The sequence below is a fragment of the Lolium perenne genome, chromosome 1, assembly GCF_019359855.2.
Source record: "Lolium perenne isolate Kyuss_39 chromosome 1, Kyuss_2.0, whole genome shotgun sequence".
In the NCBI taxonomy this organism is placed as follows: domain Eukaryota; kingdom Viridiplantae; phylum Streptophyta; class Magnoliopsida; order Poales; family Poaceae; genus Lolium; species Lolium perenne.
Window position 1 is genome coordinate 46,486,578 of NC_067244.2, and position 18,951 is coordinate 46,505,528.

At 46.6% G+C, this 18,951-nt stretch overlaps 1 protein-coding gene across 1 annotated transcript; it reads left to right on the top strand.

Annotated features, from left to right (window-relative positions):
• Nucleotides 1–420: 420 nt before the first annotated feature.
• On the top strand, nucleotides 421–2,077 carry LOC127336708 (uncharacterized). Its single transcript, XM_071827841.1, has 3 exons — nucleotides 421–483; nucleotides 832–958; nucleotides 1,057–2,077. The coding sequence occupies exons 2-3, from the start codon at nucleotides 854–856 to the stop codon at nucleotides 1,801–1,803; spliced, it is 852 nt and encodes a 283-aa protein (XP_071683942.1). The 5' UTR covers nucleotides 421–483; nucleotides 832–853; the 3' UTR covers nucleotides 1,804–2,077.
• The last annotated feature ends 16,874 nt before the right edge of the window (nucleotides 2,078–18,951 follow it).

The window sequence follows — 18,951 nt, forward strand, 5'->3', positions numbered from 1 at the left end:
CAGATTCAATCTAACAAACCCCGGCGTCTATCTCTAACTATTCGTGGAGTACAAGCCAAGGTATATCTACATACGGTTACAATCTAACCTTCTAGAACAACTCGTTTAACATTTACAACCATCAATTTACAAGAAAATAATAAAAAATAAATTTAGCATATCGACTACTTTGACCAATTAATCATGCATACTTCTATATTTAATTTGTATTCATGTGTATTATATCATTTTATTTATATAATATATTTTCTTAGAAGATTTTGGCAGAACCGCCAGCGCATGTACTAACTTAATCACAGCATCACAATCAATTGCGCAGCTGTTAGACAGTCAAAGGGTCAAAGCCATAAAGATTTTGTCACTGCCCCCGCCATAAAGGTTTTATCACTCGCGTCGCCTTTGCTTCTCTTCTCCGTCTCCCTTCTTTCACTTGGCTCCCCCTCTCCTGTCCATCGAGCGACTTCTTCTGCTACGGTCGTACGAGTAAGAGTTCATCTCTTCCGGATCTCTTGTTTCTCTTTATCTGCAGAGGACGACCTGGAGTTCATCAGCTTTATTCTCACAGGACGGGATTCAGATTTACCTTTCGGTCTCTCTTCTACTTACCTTTTCCCCTGTTGTTTCCTCTGACACGATGTTCATCTTGAGCACGGCTGTTTTCTTGAAACTCCAGTGGGGAATCGGTGCTGACCTAGCTCGTTTGCTGTCTTCACTCCTTGATTTCTTGGTTCACTTTATTTCTCTCTTCCTAGATCTTGCTTATACCATGCGTTTCTGTGACGAAGCTATTGAGCACTCTTCCATCTGCCCCCTTTCCTTCCCTTTCACCAGGCTGCAGGAGTAGCAGGGAACAATGGCGGCGGCGTCGAAGTCGTCAATCGAGAACGTGACGGCGGTGGACTCCACCGCATTGGACTGCGGCGTATGCGAATGTCCACTGAAACCGCCGATCTTCCAGGTACACATGCGAATCTACACGGGGGCAACACCCGCAGATTTCAGTTTCACCTGGTATGCATTTGTTCTCTGTCTAATTTAGCTCCAAATTAACTGCAGTGTGAAGTGGGACACATGGTGTGCTCAGAGTGCAAAGAGAAGATGGCAGCAGCGAAGACGTGCCATGTGTGCCGGCGCACCCTTGCCGGTGGCTACAAGCGGTGCTACGGCGCGGAGCACATCGTGGAGTGCCTCAAGGTACCGTGCCCCAACACGGCCAACGGCTGCCCCGCCAAGCTAGCCCGCTACGCCGAGAGCGCGCACCTCCAGGTTTGCAAGTACCGGCCGTTCCAATGCCCCGTAGAGGACTGCACCTTCGCCGACCGATACCTGTCGGCGCTCAAGCACCACTTGAAATACACGCACAAATGGCCGTCAACCAACGTCTACGATGGCACCTCGAACCTGGCCCTCGTCGACGGCTTCAATGTAATCATACCCTGCCCCGGTTCCCGACCGCAGCCAACTGAAACTCTATGGCCATACTTTGGGATTCCCGTTTATCACATGCTCATCCTAAAGGTGACCCGGGAGTCGTATGGCCGCGTCGTCACTCCCGTCCACATACGTGCTCGGGACGCCAAGGAATGCCGGCTGAAGCTCGCGTACGAAACTCCTTGCGGCACCCATCGCCTGGAGTATGCATTCAACGTGCCGTCCACTGATGTCTCCGCCTCCGGTGGGGGTGGGCTGTCTTCTCCGGACGACCGCTTTGACTTCGTCGTCCCAAAATCCGTTCAGCCGCTCGACATGGATACTATCAAGGTAGCATTCTCATGCTGGTACCTTGACAATGTCGAGTCCTAAGTCATAACCAGAGCAAGGACTAGTCAGAGACCTGGAGGGTTAGTTTGGACTGCTCTTAAATTGTTGCGGGGCTAGTTTATGCATTTTGCTGGCGAGAAGAACTGTTACTCAGTGTGGTGCAGCCTGTTGATCTGGGCAAGACTAGTTTTTATTTTGTTAACCTCAGCCATGAACTATCTATAAGCTTAATCTGCTACTATGTCTATGTGCTACTCCACTACTCCTGCTATGTTCCTATGTGTGATGCATGGCTCCTTTTGTAATATGTTGGTGCTGCATCTATATCAAGTTTATATCTGCTATGGAATGAGCTCCTGAGGTCCTGGATCTGTTCGCTTAATCTACTTTGTGCTCCTGTATTTTTAACTCTGTTTCTTCTCCATGGCCGGTTTGTTACTCAAGTCTTGTGAAATTTCTTTTCTTCCTGGATTGTCCAACTTCTTGCTATAGTTTCTGCAGCTGTGGACTGGTTCCAGGTCTAACAGTTTGCAATCGCTGACTGATGCCCAGCTGTATGTATCAATGCATAGAAGCACGTTCCCTCTTTAGCCTGAGGCAAAAGCTATGGTGATTCTTGTTTTTCATGGTACATTCAGTTTCTGGATTGCAAATTACTACATGACATGAACTGACCAGAATACCTGGTGTATGTAAAATGAAATATGTTGTGTTGGAACATTTGAAGCCGTAAAATATCTTGTTTTCCAACTTCTTGCTATAGGGCGCGTTTGGTAGGCTGTGAGTCCTTTGGCTCGCATCGGCCTAGCAAAAATCAGCCCGTTTGGTTGCCTGTAAGAGGTTCACGTTGTAACCCAACTGGTTCTTAAAGAACCCCTGGGACAGGCTCTGGAGGAATGTCCGAATTGGCAGTTTCCAGCTGGCATGTCCCGTTGTCGTGCCATTTTGCACGCCCGCATGCATCGGTTGCACGCGTGGAGAAGCGCGGGAGACAGCGCGTTGTCTTGGTCCTCGCTCCCCACTTGACCTCACCGGTTCGTTCCTTCTCTCTCCCCGTTCACTCCTGGCATAGACAGCACCGCCCTGTCCCATCAATCGTCGCCATGGCCTCCTCGCCTCCTCCTCCGGCATCCTCTCCAGCACTGACGGATCCTGCCATACGGCCGATGGCCACCAGGTCCAACGAGGCGCTCCTGCGCCTCATCCGCGAGTACAAGGCAGGAGGCGGCGACTCGGCAGCTGATGACCCACAAGTATAGGGGATCGCAACAGTCTTCGCGGGAAGTAAAACCCAATTTATTGATTCGACACAAGGGGAGACAAAGAATACTTGAAAGCCTTAACAGCGGAGTTGTCAATTCAGCTGCACCTGGAAACAGACTTGCTCGCAAGAGTTTATCAGTAGTAACAGTTTTATAGCAGTAGCAGTAGTGAAATAATAGCAGCAGTGTAACAAAGACAGCAGTAGTGATTAAAGTAAACAACAGGATTAAAATACTGTAGGCACTGGGATGGATGACGGGCGTTGCATGGATGAGAGAAACTCATGTAACAATCAAAGCAGGGCATTTGCAGATAATAATAAAACAGTATCCAAGTACTAAGCAATCCATAGGCATGTGTTCCGTATATAGTCGTACGTGCTCGCAATGAGAAACTTGCACAACATCTTTTGTCCTACCAGCCGGTAGCAGCCGGGCCTCTAGGGAATCTACTGGAAATTAAGGTACTCCTTTTAATAGAGTACCGGAGCAAAGCATTAACACTCCGTGAACACATGTGATCCTCACATCACTGCCTTCCCCTCCGGTTGTCCCAATTTCTGTCACTTTGGGGCCTCGGGTTTCGGACAGCGACATGCGTATACAACTTGCAGGTAAGATCATAAAACAATGCATATCATCATGAAACAATAACATGTTCAGATCTGAGATCATGGCACTCGGGCCCTAGTGACAAGCATTAAGCATAACAAGTTGCAACAATATCATCAAAGTACCAATTACGGACACTAGACACTATGCCCTAACAATCTTATGCTATTACATGACCAATCTCATCCAATCCCTACCATCCCCTTCAGCCTACAGCGGGGGAATTACTCACACATGGATGGGGGAAACATGGCTGGTCGATGGAGAGGCATCGGTGGTGATGATGGCGATGATCTGTCAACACCCGGATTTTTAAAGTTCGGATGCCTATTATGTCATACATCGCAATCCCAGGAAATTGTTGTTGCGAGGCATAATAGTTAAGTATCACAGTCATCATTCATTACAAACCATAAAGTCTTACAAATTGGAATCACATGATCCATATTACACAAATAGTTGATCTAATGATCAACGAACAAACACAAGTTCATAGCGGAAGCGTAAGATACAAGGACTCTCTAGTCCACAGGCCAACGCTTGACGTTAGAAGCTCCTAGTTGTGGTAGACGTCCTGCTGATCGTCCTCCTCGTACTGCTGCTCGGCTTCATATTCTGGCCATTTGAATAGCCAGGGACAAAGCCGTGAGTACTTTAAGTACTCGCAATCTAACACTAAAGTAAGTACTAGCATTGACATAATGGTGTTCTAAGCTCTAAGTTTATTTGCATAAAGCCAATTTTATTTCATAAACACTTTTGTAAACAACTCCCCATGTGCTAACTAACTCAAGTGGGAACATTAGTGTCATTCCCACAACTCAGTTGTGATTCAAAGTCAAAGTCACCGTTCAAGTTCAAGTTCAAAAACACCAGTCACAAAGATATAAATTCTAATGACGGAAACAGAATGGCCTTTCCAATTGTCCATATCCGCGGACGCGGCTATTCGAATAGTTCTACACTCTGCAGAGGTCGCACACTTGTGCCACAACATTTGATTACATCCGTCAGGGATAAAACCCTGAATAATCATAACTCAGTACGCGGATCATCAACCGTTAACCTTTCACTTACACACCCTAGTATAGGCACCTCTCCCCATGAGCTTGGCCTCCCGGTGAAAACCAACTGTTAACCCGGGAACTGCACAGGGCTTGGGCCGGACATTCACCTCATATTCACGTCATATCACATCATTTCTTTTGTTGTAGAGGCAGCTTTCGGCATAACCCCGATGACGCTTGTTTAGAGGGAACCCATACTAAGACACATAAATTTCCGTCTAAGCCCTACCCATAATCAGGTATTGTGGGGGTACTCAAAAATTGGAAAGGTATCGCATCCAACTCAATCATCAGTTTTTAGCCAAAGTCACCAAGTCAACTTCAGTGTCATAATCACCTTCAAAATCTTTCAATGGAAATGACTAATCATTCCAAGGTTTTCACCATCATCATTTCATCAACACAAGTTCCCATCTAGAGTAGTCATTTTTATTATTTAGCACTAGCCACTAGGTATGAGAGGTGCTAAGTATTTGCTTTGCTTCTAGGCTAAGTTTGATACTCTTGTACTAACTCAATACTAACCTAGTAAATCATAAATCAAAGGTACTTTGATAAAACAAAGGTAAATAAAACTTGTAAAGTAAAACTGGGAAATAGGATCATAAGCATAAAGTAAATGGGGTAATGCCTTGCTCATGGTGAGCTTTGCACTTTGCAAGAGTGTTATCTTGCCTTGGTTGGGAAACTGATCAAAGTGGTCTTCTTCTTCTTGGAAGTAGACCTCCTCCTCCTCCTGGTACTCCTCGGTACTAGCGTCTAAAATACGAATACGGAGTACACAATCATCACACCAAACTAATTTACTAAACTATGCACAAACATGGTTCACACACTTAAACTAGCATCACACATTACTATTAAGTTGGTGGATGTGTTTTTCTTAATATTTAAGAAAAATAATTTCCTCTCATACTAGTCTTAATGTTACTTTGAATTATTCAGAGAAATAATTTCCTCTCATTATCTTTTTTAGATTTAATTTCTCTTATGCATAATATGTGACCTAGGTTGACCCAAGTCAACCTCTTCACACTTATCATTTGGAGAAAATGATTTAAATGAGGTGAGCACCTCATACCATTTAATTCTAGCATACCAAAGATTTAATATCACCAACAATTCCTATGGGACCTAAATAACCAGAGTCTCCACTTCATTTGGAATTGGTGGTGACAAGATTTAAATGAGAGAAAAATTCCCTCATAAGATTTCTTAATAGTTTTGGACAATACCTTTGACTAGAAATAGCCATAAAGGCATTTAAAACAACTAAGCCATGATCATTCAAAGTAGGCATGGCATATTTTTGTAGAAACAATTGGTATAAGTGAAATATGAATTATTGGAGGTGGAATTAGCTAAAAAGTATTTATGGTTGATTTTTAAGAATTATTATAAGACAGAAAAGTCCCTGCCTTGTTTATTTTGCCACTTTAATTCTACAATAGATCTAGGGTTCTATCCAGTGGCATTGTGTAGATAAAACCCTAAGGTTTCCAAAAATATAAAGTTTGCAAAATTTGGCCGAGTAGATTTGTCACTATTGAATTTCAAAGTTTGCATCAGATTAAGATATTTTTCTAATTTCCAAAATTGAATTCAAAACGTGGGCTCACAAGGAAAACGAGAAAAGGGAAAATGGGCCGGCCCAAGATCGCGTCCAGCGCAGCGGGCCGCCTGACAGCGTGGGGGCCACGCGTCGGCGGGACTTACTCACCGAACCGGTACGGGAAAGGAGAGGCGTTGGATCAGGCGATGATCGAACGGCCAGGGGTTGTCGTCGTCGACGGCGAGAAGCAGTGGCGAGCGTGGCGGCAGTAGGGGGTCGGAGCGGTCGTCGGAGCTCCGGCGAGCGTCGGAGGGGTGCGCCGCGACGTTGTCGATGATGGTGAAGCCGATGGAAGCAGCGGCGCATCCTGGGGCGGCCTCCTTCTCCGGCGAGCTTCGGCTACTGGCGGCGGCAGCGAGCTAGCAATTGCGGCGGTGTGGTGGCTATCTGGTGAAATTGAGGGGGCGAGGAGTGCTGTGAGGATGAGGGGGAGCAAGTGGCGTGCTCAGATCAGTAGGAGGGGTGCTGCTTTTATAGTTGGGGGAGGTGGCCGTGGAGCGGAGTAGCGGTCGTCGACGGCGTCGTCGTTCCAGGGGCGCCAAGGGGCAAGTGATGGGCGCAGTGTGTCGCTGGTGCTCTGGCGAAGATGACGCGTGTGACGGTGATGAAAAAGAGGCACTACAGCGGCGGCGAGCGTGATGGAAGCTTGCAGGTCATGGCGGAAGGGCGTGGATGCTCACGTCGTCTGCGGCGTTCCCGCGGGCCAGGGGCCATGTCCAGGCGTTGCAGGCGGTCGTCGTGCATCGACTGGCGGTGAGTGTGAGGGCGGAGGTGACGCAGGGGCGCGGGGCGGCTGACGCTCTGGCGCGTCCAGGGCTGGCGCCATGCGCGCTCTGGCGCGGCATGGGCGTGCCTGGGCGCGTCTGGGCGCGACGTTTTCTACCCGTTGCGGTAAGATTTTTCGTTGAGGCAGTGTTGGGTCTTGCTCAGGTGAGTGAGAGGGAGGGGAATGACAAGGTGATGCATGCTGGATTTGACCAGGTGAGGAGATGGCATGAATTGGCCATGCCATGCCACGGCATGGCAATGTTTGATTCATTTGATCTCTCCTTGACCAGTGCAAGTGGTGGTGATGGTGTGGTGAGGTGAGAGGGAGGCTCCAGGGTGCAGAGAGGGCAAGGTTGGACCAAGTCCAAGGTAGAAATGAGGTATGGGCTCAAATTTTTACCCTGCCAGCAAGGTGTTCGACAGAATGCCCGCAAGAAAAAGATTTTTGAATTTTGAAATTCTTTTTGGTGGGTTGTAATCAAATAATAAATGGAGCATTTTGGTGGTGGTGGTGGTCAAAATGGAATTGATATGCAAAATCACATTTTGCATATGATCTTACATATGTGAGAAAGTTCCAACTTTGCTTGCTTCCCATTTGAAATTGGTAAAGATTTTGGGGTGGTGGTTTTGGGCAAAGTTGTAGTGCTTGATGTTGTCTTGGATGAGGTGTAAAGAAATGGTCCAGGGTAGAAGTGAAAACTCAAAAGCCAGGGGCTCAAAGTGAGCATCAGACTAAAATTGCCTCATATGACCATAATCATATGTGAGCTCATATTTGCTTCAAATTTGATTTGAAAAGTGTTTGATGGTTTCCAAAGTTGTTAATAAGTGTTTAGTAACCATTTACACCCAATGGTGCAAACCAAAATGGTCTATAACCAAGATTTGTAAGAATGGCCTAAGCCTTATGTGTGTGTGAAGTTGATTTTTATTATTTCTTTTCTATTTCAATTTTATTTGGCTAAGGGTGATCAAGTGATCATTGCTAAGGTTTTAGGATGAGAGTAACACACAAACAAGCATCATGGCAAAAGCACACTCAATTAACTTAATAAGGTGAGCTAATATGCATAGTCCTATATGATGAGAAAAAGTTTTTGTTGGCTCCAAATTTTGGATTCTTGAATTCTCTCTTTGGTTCATTTTATTCAAACTTGGGATGTTACAAACCCTTCCCCCTTACAAAAGATCTCGTCCCGAGATCTAGAGAAAACTAGGTACTAAAGAGATCTGGGTATTCCTTCTTCATGTCTTCCTCGCGTTCCCAAGTTGCTTCTTCTTCGGTGTGATTACTCCATTGTATCTTCAGGAACTTGATACTTCTGGTGCGGGTGGTTCTGAATGCTTCTTCAAGGATGCGAATAGGCACTTTGCGGTAGGTTAGGTCCTTGTTGATATCAATGGCTCTGTGGTCGATGTTCTTAAATACTTCGGTCTTCTCAGGCACTTCTAGGCACTTCCGAAGCAGTGAGATGTGAAACACATTGTGTACGGCGGACATCTCTTCCGGTAGTTCCAACTGATATGAGACTTCTCCTCGACGGTCCAGAATCTTGAATGGTCCGACATATCTGGGGGCGAGCTTTCCTTTGAGTTGGAATCTCTGCATTCCTTTGAGGGGTGAGACTTTGAGATACACAAAATCTCCGATCTCGAATGTCATCTCTCGGCGTCTCTTGTCGGCGTAGCTCTTCTGTCTTGACTGGGCGGTCTTGAGGTACTCGCGGATCTTGTGCACCTTCTCTTCAGCTTCGCGGAGAACATCGGGGCCGAAGACTTGACTATCTCCGACTTCCGACCAATTCAGAGGGGTACGGCATTTCCTTCCGTATAGGGCTTCAAAGGGGGCCATCTGTAAGCTGGCTTGATATCTATTGTTGTAGGAGAATTCTGCATATGGTAAGCAGTCTTCCCATTTGGATCCGTACTCTAGCACACAGGCTCCCAACATATCTTCCAGTATCTGGTTGACTCTCTCGGTCTGTCCGTCAGTCTGTGGGTGGTAGGCTGTGCTGAAATTCAGACGGGTTCCTAGTCCTTCATGCACTTTCTGCCAGAATCTTGAGGTGAATTGTGATCCTCTATCTGACACAATTGACTTCGGTGTTCCATGCAGGCTGACTATTCTGGATATGTATAACTCGGCGAGCTTTGGGCCTTGGTATGTGGTCTTGACAGGGATAAAATGTGCAACCTTGGTCAACCTATCGATGACTACCCAAATGGAGTCATTTCCTCTGCTAGATTTGGGCAATCCTGTGATAAAGTCCATACCGACAGAATCCCATTTCCACTCAGGAATCTGTAAGGGTTGCAACAGTCCTGCGGGTCGTTGATGTTCTGCTTTGACTCGCTGACAGATATCACACTTGGCGATGTAGCTTCCTATCTCTCGCTTCATTCCGTGCCACCAGAATTGTTCCTTCAGGTCTTGGTACATCTTGGTTCCTCCGGGGTGAATGGAATACAGGGTATCATGAGCTTCTTTCAGAATGACTTGTTTCAACTCTGAATCTGATGGTACACACAGGCGTTCGTTGTACCAAAGAACTCCTTCTTCATCTACAGTGAATCCTGGTGCCTTTCCTGCAGCTATTTGACTCTTTATTCCGTCAATGCTGGCATTTCCCTTCTGGGCTTCCTTTATCTGGCTCATCAAAGTGGGTTGGAGCTCAATGCTGGCGAGGAATCCTTCGCTCACTAGCTCTAGTCTGAATTGTTCAAACTCTTGGTACAGACTTGGTTGCTCTATGGCGATCATGGAGTTCAACTGACACGGCAGTCTGCTCAAGGCATCCGCTACCACATTGGCCTTGCCGGGGTGGTAGTGAATTTCCATGTCGTAATCCTTGATTAAATCTATCCATCTGCGCTGTCTCATGTTCAGCTCCTTCTGGGTGAAAATGTACTTCAGGCTCTTGTGATCTGAATATATTTCGCATCGATTACCCATGAGGTAATGACGCCAAACCTTCAGGGCTAACACTACGGCTGCTAACTCCAAGTCATGAGTTGGATAGTTCTGTTCATGTTGCTTCAGCTGCCGTGATAGGTAAGATATCACTTTGCCTTCTTGCATCAACACACATCCAAGACCAGTCTTGGATGCATCACAATAGACATCAAATGGCTTGGTGACATCGGGCATGATTAATATTGGGGCTGTGGTCAATCTGAGCTTGAGTAGCTGAAAGCTTTCTTCACATTTGTCATTCCAGTCAAATTTCCGGTCCTTCTTCAGCAGTTGAGTCATTGGTCTTGCGATGCTTGAAAATCCTTCAACGAATCGGCGGTAATATCCCGCCAATCCTAGAAATGCTCGGACTTCAGTCTGGGTGGTTGGGGCTTTCCATTCCTCAACAGTTTTGATTTTTGCGGGATCTACAGCAATTCCTCCTGCAGACAAGATGTGTCCCAGGAATCCTACTTCTTTCAGCCAAAACTCACATTTGCTGAACTTGGCGTACAACTGATGCTGCCTAAGGGTTTCTAGAATCACTTCCAAATGTTGCTCATGTTCTTCTTCTGATTTGGAGTAGATAAGGATGTCGTCGATGAAGACAACGACAAACTTATCCAGGAATTCCATAAAGATCTTATTCATGAGATTCATGAAGTAAGCGGGGGCATTGGTTAGTCCAAAGGACATAACATTGTACTCATACAGTCCATATCGGGTGGTAAAGGCAGTCTTTGGAATATCTGTTGCTCGGATCTTTAGTTGATGGTAACCTGTCCTCAGATCAATCTTTGAGAAAACTTGGGCACCGGCTAGCTGGTCAAACAGGTCTTCTATCTTTGGCAAGGGATATTTGTTCTTGATTGTGACATCGTTAAGCTTACGATAATCCGTAACCAAACGAGTGGCACCGTCCTTTTTATCCACAAACAAAACTGGTGATCTCCAAGGCGACGCACTTGGTCGAATCAGACCTTTGTATAGCATATCATCCAGTTGTTTCTTCAGTTCCACCAGTTCTGCGGGGTTCATGCTATAGGCTCTCTGGGCTATGGGTCCTGTTCCCGGGATTAACTCGATGATAAACTCGATATCCCGGTCCGGGGGCATACCGGGTAGATCATCCGGAAACACATCAGGGTATCGACAAACGACCCTGATTTGATCCAGAGTTGGCTTTGCTACACTTTGGTTGCAGGTGAATTTTCTGGGTAGTCTTTCAGATAAGTGTTCTATTATTATTCCGGTGCTACTTGTCATGGTGATGGCCTTCTTGGCGCAGTCTATCAATCCATGATGTTTCGCCATCCAGTCCATACCCAGGACTACTTCCAATCCTTTTGTTCCCGGAACAATCAAGTTTGCATAAAAGTCTATTTCATGGATTCTGATGGGTACATCTTTGCAGAATTTTCTAGCTTTAGTGGTTGATCCAGGTATTTGAACTACCATGACATGTTTCAAGCTGATTGGTTGAATCTTACTAGTGCACACAAAATCTTCAGAATCTAACGAATGCGATGCTCCAGAATCAAACAACACTCTTGCTGGTATTGAGTTAACAGAGAACATACCCAGCACCACGTCAGGTGCTTCCTGGGCTTCCTCAGCATTCATGTGGTAGAGGCGACCTCCGCGGTTGTTCGGGTTGTTGGGGGCGAACTTCTTGCCGGTGGAGACACGGCGTTGCTGCTGAGCAGGTGGTGCAGGGTTGCCTGCAAGCTTGGCGAGCCTCTTGGGACACTCATTGGAGTAATGCCCCACTACACCACACTCATAGCAAGTGATGGTGGTCTTGTCCTGCTTGTTCGCGACGGGGATTGCATTGCTCCCGGTCCTTGGTGCGGTGTTGGTGTTGTTGTTGCTGTTGTTGTGGTTGGGGGCTCTCGGCGGAGCGCGGTTGAAGTTGTTGTTGGTGTTGTTGTTGTAGTGGCCTCCTGGCCTGGGGTTTCCTCCACTCCGGTTCTGGTAAACCGGACGTGACATCTGTGCATTGGGCTTGTTGGTCCTGAAGCCTCCGCCTGAGTTGGGGTGATACCTTGGGGCATTGCTAGGCCCACTCTGATTCATCATGCGGCGCTTGCGGTTCTCGCTGGCTTGGTGCAGTTTGCCTTCCATCTGGATGGCGGAGTCAACAAGGGCTTCGAGGTCGGCAAAGGGGATGTTGATCAACACAGTCTGCATCTCATCATGCAGTCCATTCAGGAACCTTTCCTTCCTCTTCTCAGTAGTGTCGGTCTCATCCGGGGCGTACCTTGACAGTGTGAGAAACTTGTCGCGGTATTCTACCACGGACATCCGGCCTTGCTTCAGTTCACGGAACTCATCTCTCATCTTCTTTATCAGACCCGGGGGCACATGGTACTTGCTGAATTTGAGCTTGAAATCAGTCCAAGTGATAAACTGTCCTGCGTTCATGGCACGGGTGCTTGTCCACCAAGCTCTTGCTGGTCCTGCTAAGTAGTGCGTGGCAAACAGCACTTTCTCATTCTCTTCCACTCCAGCTACTTCTAGATTGTTCTCCATAGTTTGGAGCCAATCATCTGCATCAAGTGGTTCCTCAGTCTTGCTGAAAACTGGCGGGTTGGTATTCTGGAAGTTCTTGAGCTTGGATCCTGGATGATCATGGTGGCCTTGATTGTTGTTGGCAAGCTGTTGAAGTGCTGCAATGTTGGCTTGTCTTTTAGCTCTTTCTGCTTCTCTATCTTCCAGCATAACTTGCAACATCTGCATCATAGCGTCTTGATTCGTGTTGCGAGTTGGAGGGGCCATCTGAGTATTGAGATAGATCATGAGATAAGAGGGAAATTTTCTATGTCTTGTTTTGTGTTTGAGTTCAAAAGCTTAAAACTTGAAGTCTTTTCATGATGACACAACATACTTTCATTCATAGCAAACAACACACATTACAAGCTAACACACTAAGGGTTTTAAGAACCCTTCTTCTCCAAGCTACGATACATGGGGCGGGATACAACTCACACCTACGATAGTGCATAAGTGAACTACTCCTCATCCTCATCAACATCGATGGGGGTGTGGTCATCATCTTCATCGTCCAGGAAGTCGTAGTCTTCCCCCTCGGTGTTCTCATCCTCCTCGAAGTCGTTGTCGTCACTCAGGTAGTTGCTTCCTCCCTGAATGTCTTCTCCATCTTCCTCCATCTTCTTCATCTGCTCCTCCTGGGCCTTGACAGTGGCCTCGAGTGCGGCTATCTTCGCGCGGAGGCGAGTGATGGTGGCATCCCTCTTCGCGCGCTGCTGGCGGAGGGTCCTGCGGTCGTTGGCGAGCATCTTGATGGCGTCTCCTTGCTCGATGATGCGGGCGTGAGTCTGGTTGGCGTACTCACGGGAGTGGTCGAGATCCTGCTGCGTGTGGTACAGCATGAAGTCGAGATGCTCCACATGGTGCTTCAGCTCCGGGTGGGATGACATGTCCATGGGCTCTCCAGCAGAGTTACGCCTCGCGAGGTGAGAAAAGCGAGGGTGCTTGAGTGCCTCCCCGCTCATCCCGCACAGGCGTGCGAGTCCCTCCTGAAGTGCGCGGGCAAGTCCGTCCAGCCAGTTGCTCTCCATGAAGGAGAAGAGGATCCTCTCAGAAGTGGGAGGCTCCATCTTGCCCCTCAAGTCAGCGGTGATGATCCACTGCAGCTCGCCTCCTGGCTGGTTCGCGATCTGCGATCCGTGGAACTCTGGGTGCGGGCGACCAAGGTGGTCGGACAGGGCGTTGAGGTCGTGCTCGAAGATCAAGCTTCCCCCATTCCCAAGCTGGTAAAACTTCGTGTTCACGGGCTCCATCTGAAAGTGAAGTAAAGGATTAAGTTAGAGAAGTGAACAAGTGTGGCAAAATTTTAGTTATATTTCTAAGGAAGAGCATGACTTTTTGTTTTTCCAAAGAGCTCAAGGAGAAGACAAAGATTAAAATTTTCAGAAATACTTCATTCCTTTTTGAAACTCAATTTTTCAGAATGTCCATTTCTAACTAGGGTCTCCTAAGGTCAAACAATGGCTCTGATACCAACTTGTCAACACCCGGATTTTTAAAGTCCGGATGCCTATTATGTCATACATCGCAATCCCAGGAAATTGTTGTTGCGAGGCATAATAGTTAAGTATCACAGTCATCATTCATTACAAACCATAAAGTCTTACAAATTGGAATCACATGATCCATATTACACAAATAGTTGATCTAATGATCAACGAACAAACACAAGTTCATAGCGGAAGCGTAAGATACAAGGACTCTCTAGTCCACAGGCCAACGCTTGACGTTAGAAGCTCCTAGTTGTGGTAGACGTCCTGCTGATCGTCCTCCTCGTACTGCTGCTCGGCTTCATATTCTGGCCATTTGAATAGCCAGGGACAAAGCCGTGAGTACTTTAAGTACTCGCAATCTAACACTAAAGTAAGTACTAGCATTGACATAATGGTGTTCTAAGCTCTAAGTTTATTTGCATAAAGCCAATTTTATTTCATAAACACTTTTGTAAACAACTCCCCATGTGCTAACTAACTCAAGTGGGAACATTAGTGTCATTCCCACAACTCAGTTGTGATTCAAAGTCAAAGTCACCGTTCAAGTTCAAGTTCAAAAACACCAGTCACAAAGATATAAATTCTGATGACGGAAACAGAATGGCCTTTCCAATTGTCCATATCCGCGGACGCGGCTATTCGAATAGTTCTACACTCTGCAGAGGTCGCACACTTGTGCCACAACATTTGATTACATCCGTCAGGGATAAAACCCTGAATAATCGTAACTCAAGACGCCGGATCATCAACCGTTAACCTTTCACTTACACACCCTAGTATAGGCACCTCTCCCCATGAGCTTGGCCTCCCGGTGAAAACCAACTGTTAACCCGGGAACTGCACAGGGCTTGGGCCGGACATTCACCTCATATTCACGTCATATCACATCATTTCTTTTGTTGTAGAGGCAGCTTTCGGCATAACCCCGATGACGCTTGTTTAGAGGGAACCCATACTAAGACACATAAATTTCCGGCTAAGCCCTACCCATAATCAGGTATTGTGGGGGTACTCAAAAATTGGAAAGGTATCGCATCCAACTCAATCATCAGTTTTTAGCCAAAGTCACCAAGTCAACTTCAGTGTCATAATCACCTTCAAAATCTTTCAATGGAAATGACTAATCATTCCAAGGTTTTCACCATCATCATTTCATCAACACAAGTTCCCATCTAGAGTAGTCATTTTTATTATTTAGCACTAGCCACTAGGTATGAGAGGTGCTAAGTATTTGCTTTGCTTCTAGGCTAAGTTTGATACTCTTGTACTAACTCAATACTAACCTAGTAAATCATAAATCAAAGGTACTTTGATAAAACAAAGGTAAATAAAACTTGTAAAGTAAAACTGGGAAATAGGATCATAAGCATAAAGTAAATGGGGTAATGCCTTGCTCATGGTGAGCTTTGCACTTTGCAAGAGTGTTATCTTGCCTTGGTTGGGAAACTGATCAAAGTGGTCTTCTTCTTCTTGGAAGTAGACCTCCTCCTCCTCCTGGTACTCCTCGGTACTAGCGTCTAAAATACGAATACGGAGTACACAATCATCACACCAAACTAATTTACTAAACTATGCACAAACATGGTTCACACACTTAAACTAGCATCACACATTACTATTAAGTTGGTGGATGTGTTTTTCTTAATATTTAAGAAAAATAATTTCCTCTCATACTAGTCTTAATGTTACTTTGAATTATTCAGAGAAATAATTTCCTCTCATTATCTTTTTAAGATTTAATTTCTCTTATGCATAATATGTGACCTAGGTTGACCCAAGTCAACCTCTTCACACTTATCATTTGGAGAAAATGATTTAAATGAGGTGAGCACCTCATACCATTTAATTCTAGCATACCAAAGATTTAATATCACCAACAATTCCTATGGGACCTAAATAACCAGAGTCTCCACTTCATTTGGAATTGGTGGTGACAAGATTTAAATGAGAGAAAAATTCCCTCATAAGATTTCTTAATAGTTTTGGACAATACCTTTGACTAGAAATAGCCATAAAGGCATTTAAAACAACTAAGCCATGATCATTCAAAGTAGGCATGGCATATTTTTGTAGAACAATTGGTATAAGTGAAATGTGAATTATTGGAGGTGGAATTAGCTAAAAAGTATTTATGGTTGATTTTTAAGAATTATTATAAGACAGAAAAGTCCCTGCCTTGTTTATTTTGCCACTTTAATTCTACAATAGATCTAGGGTTCTATCCAGTGGCATTGTGTAGATAAAACCCTAAGGTTTCCAAAAATATAAAGTTTGCAAAATTTGGCCGAGTAGATTTGTCACTATTGAATTTCAAAGTTTGCATCAGATTAAGATATTTTTCTAATTTCCAAAATTGAATTCAAAACGTGGGCTCGCGCGGGAAAACGAGAAAAGGGAAAATGGGCCGGCCCAGTACTGCGTCCAGCGCAGCGGGCCGCCTGACAGCGTGGGGGGCACGCGTCAGCGGGACTTACTCACCGAACCGGTACGGGAAAGGAGAGGCGTTGGATCAGGCGATGATCGAACGGCCAGGGGTTGTCGTCGTCGACGACGAGAAGCAGTGGCGAGCGCGGCGGCAGTAGGGGGTCGGAGCGGTCGTCGGAGCTCCGGCGAGCGTCGGAGGGGTGCGCCGCGACGTTGTCGATGATGGTGAAGCCGATGGAAGCAGCGGCGCGTCCTGGGGCGGCCTCCTTCTCCGGCGAGCTTCGGCTACTGGCGGCGGCAGCGAGCTAGCAATTGCGGCGGTGTGGTGGCTATCTGGTGAAATTGAGGGGGCGAGGAGTGCTGTGAGGATGAGGGGGAGCAAGTGGCGTGCTCAGATCAGTAGGAGGGGTGCTGCTTTTATAGTTGGGGGAGGTGGCCGTGGAGCGGAGTAGCGGTCGTCGACGGTGTCGTCGTTCCAGGGGCGCCAAGGGGCAAGTGATGGGCGCAGTGTGTCGCTGGTGCTCTGGCGAAGATGACGCGCGTGACGGTGATGAAAAAGAGGCACTACAGCGGCGGCGAGCGTGATGGAAGCTTGCAGGTCATGGCGGAAGGGCGTGGATGCTCACGTCGTCTGCGGCGTTCCCGCGGGCCAGGGGCCATGTCCAGGCGTTGCAGGCGGTCGTCGTGCGTCGACTGGCGGTGAGTGTGAGGGCGGAGGTGACGCAGGGGCGCGGGGCGGCTGACGCTCTGGCGCGTCCAGGGCTGGCGCCATGCGCGCCTCGGCGCGGCATGGGCGTGCTCGGGCGCGCCTGGGCGCGACGTTTTCTACCCGTTGCGGTAAGATTTTTCGTCGAGGCAGTGTTGGGTCTTGCTCAGGTGAGTGAGAGGGAGGGGAATGACAAGGTGATGCATGCTGGATTTGACCAGGTGAGGAGATGGCATGAATTGGCCATGCCATGCCACGGCATGGCAATGTTTGATTCATTTGATCTCTCCTTGACCAGTGCAAGTGGTGGTGATGGTGTGGTGAGGTGAGAGGGAGGCTCCAGGGTGCAGAGAGGGCAAGGTTGGACCAAGTCCAAGGTAGAAATGAGGTATGGGCTCAAATTTTTACCCTGCCAGCAAGGTGTTCGACAGAATGCCCGCAAGAAAAAGATTTTTGAATTTTGAAATTCTTTTTGGTGGGTTGTAATCAAATAATAAATGGAGCATTTTGGTGGTGGTGGTGGTCAAAATGGAATTGATATGCAAAATCACATTTTGCATATGATCTTACATATGTGAGAAAGTTCCAACTTTGCTTGCTTCCCATTTGAAATTGGTAAAGATTTTGGGGTGGTGGTTTTGGGCAAAGTTGTAGTTCTTGATGTTGTCTTGGATGAGGTGTAAAGAAATGGTCCAGGGTAGAAGTGAAAACTCAAAAGCCAGGGGCTCAAAGTGAGCATCAGACTAAAATTGCCTCATATGACCATAATCATATGTGAGCTCATATTTGCTTCAAATTTGATTTGAAAAGTGTTTGATGGTTTCCAAAGTTGTTAATAAGTGTTTAGTAACCATTTACACCCAATGGTGCAAACCAAAATGGTCTATAACCAAGATTTGTAAGAATGGCCTAAGCCTTATGTGTGTGTGAAGTTGATTTTTATTATTTCTTTTCTATTTCAATTTTATTTGGCTAAGGGTGATCAAGTGATCATTGCTAAGGTTTTAGGATGAGAGTAACACACAAACAAGCATCATGGCAAAAGCACACTCAATTAACTTAATAAGGTGAGCTAATACGCATAGTCCTATATGATGAGAAAAAGTTTTTGTTGGCTCCAAATTTTGGATTCTTGAATTCTCTCTTTGGTTCATTTTATTGAAACTTGGGATGTTACATGATCTCCTCCAATTCCCCGTCCCGGCGGAGTGCCAGAACGGAGTTTCTGGTCCCGAGACGGAGTTTCGCGACGGTGGCGGCGTACTGGATGGTTTCTGGTGACTTCGACTTCTCGTCTCGCGTTTTTAGATCGAAACCCTTAAGTAGTCCAGAGGAGGGTGTCAGAGGCTGGCCAAGGGGGCCACACGCTAGGGCAGCGCCCCCCTCTAGGCCGCGCCGGCCTGTTGTCTGGGGGGCCTGGGCCTCCCCCAGGTCTGCCCTTCTGGCTCCGTGATTCTTCTGGAAAAATAGGCCCTTTGACATAAATTCCGGGGATTTTCCTGAAGTTGAATTTCTGCACAAAAACGAGACACCAGGGCAATTATGCTGAAAACATCGTTAGTCCGTGTTAGTTGTATCCAAAATACACAAATTAGAGGCAAAACAATAGCAAAAGTGTTCGGGAAAGTAGATACGTTTTGGACGTATCAGTAGCGCAGATCGATGCTGGCCGCGTGCCGGTGTTGAATCGACCATCGCCATTCGCGATCACTAGGCCGACAGGCGTCGCAACCCGTAGCG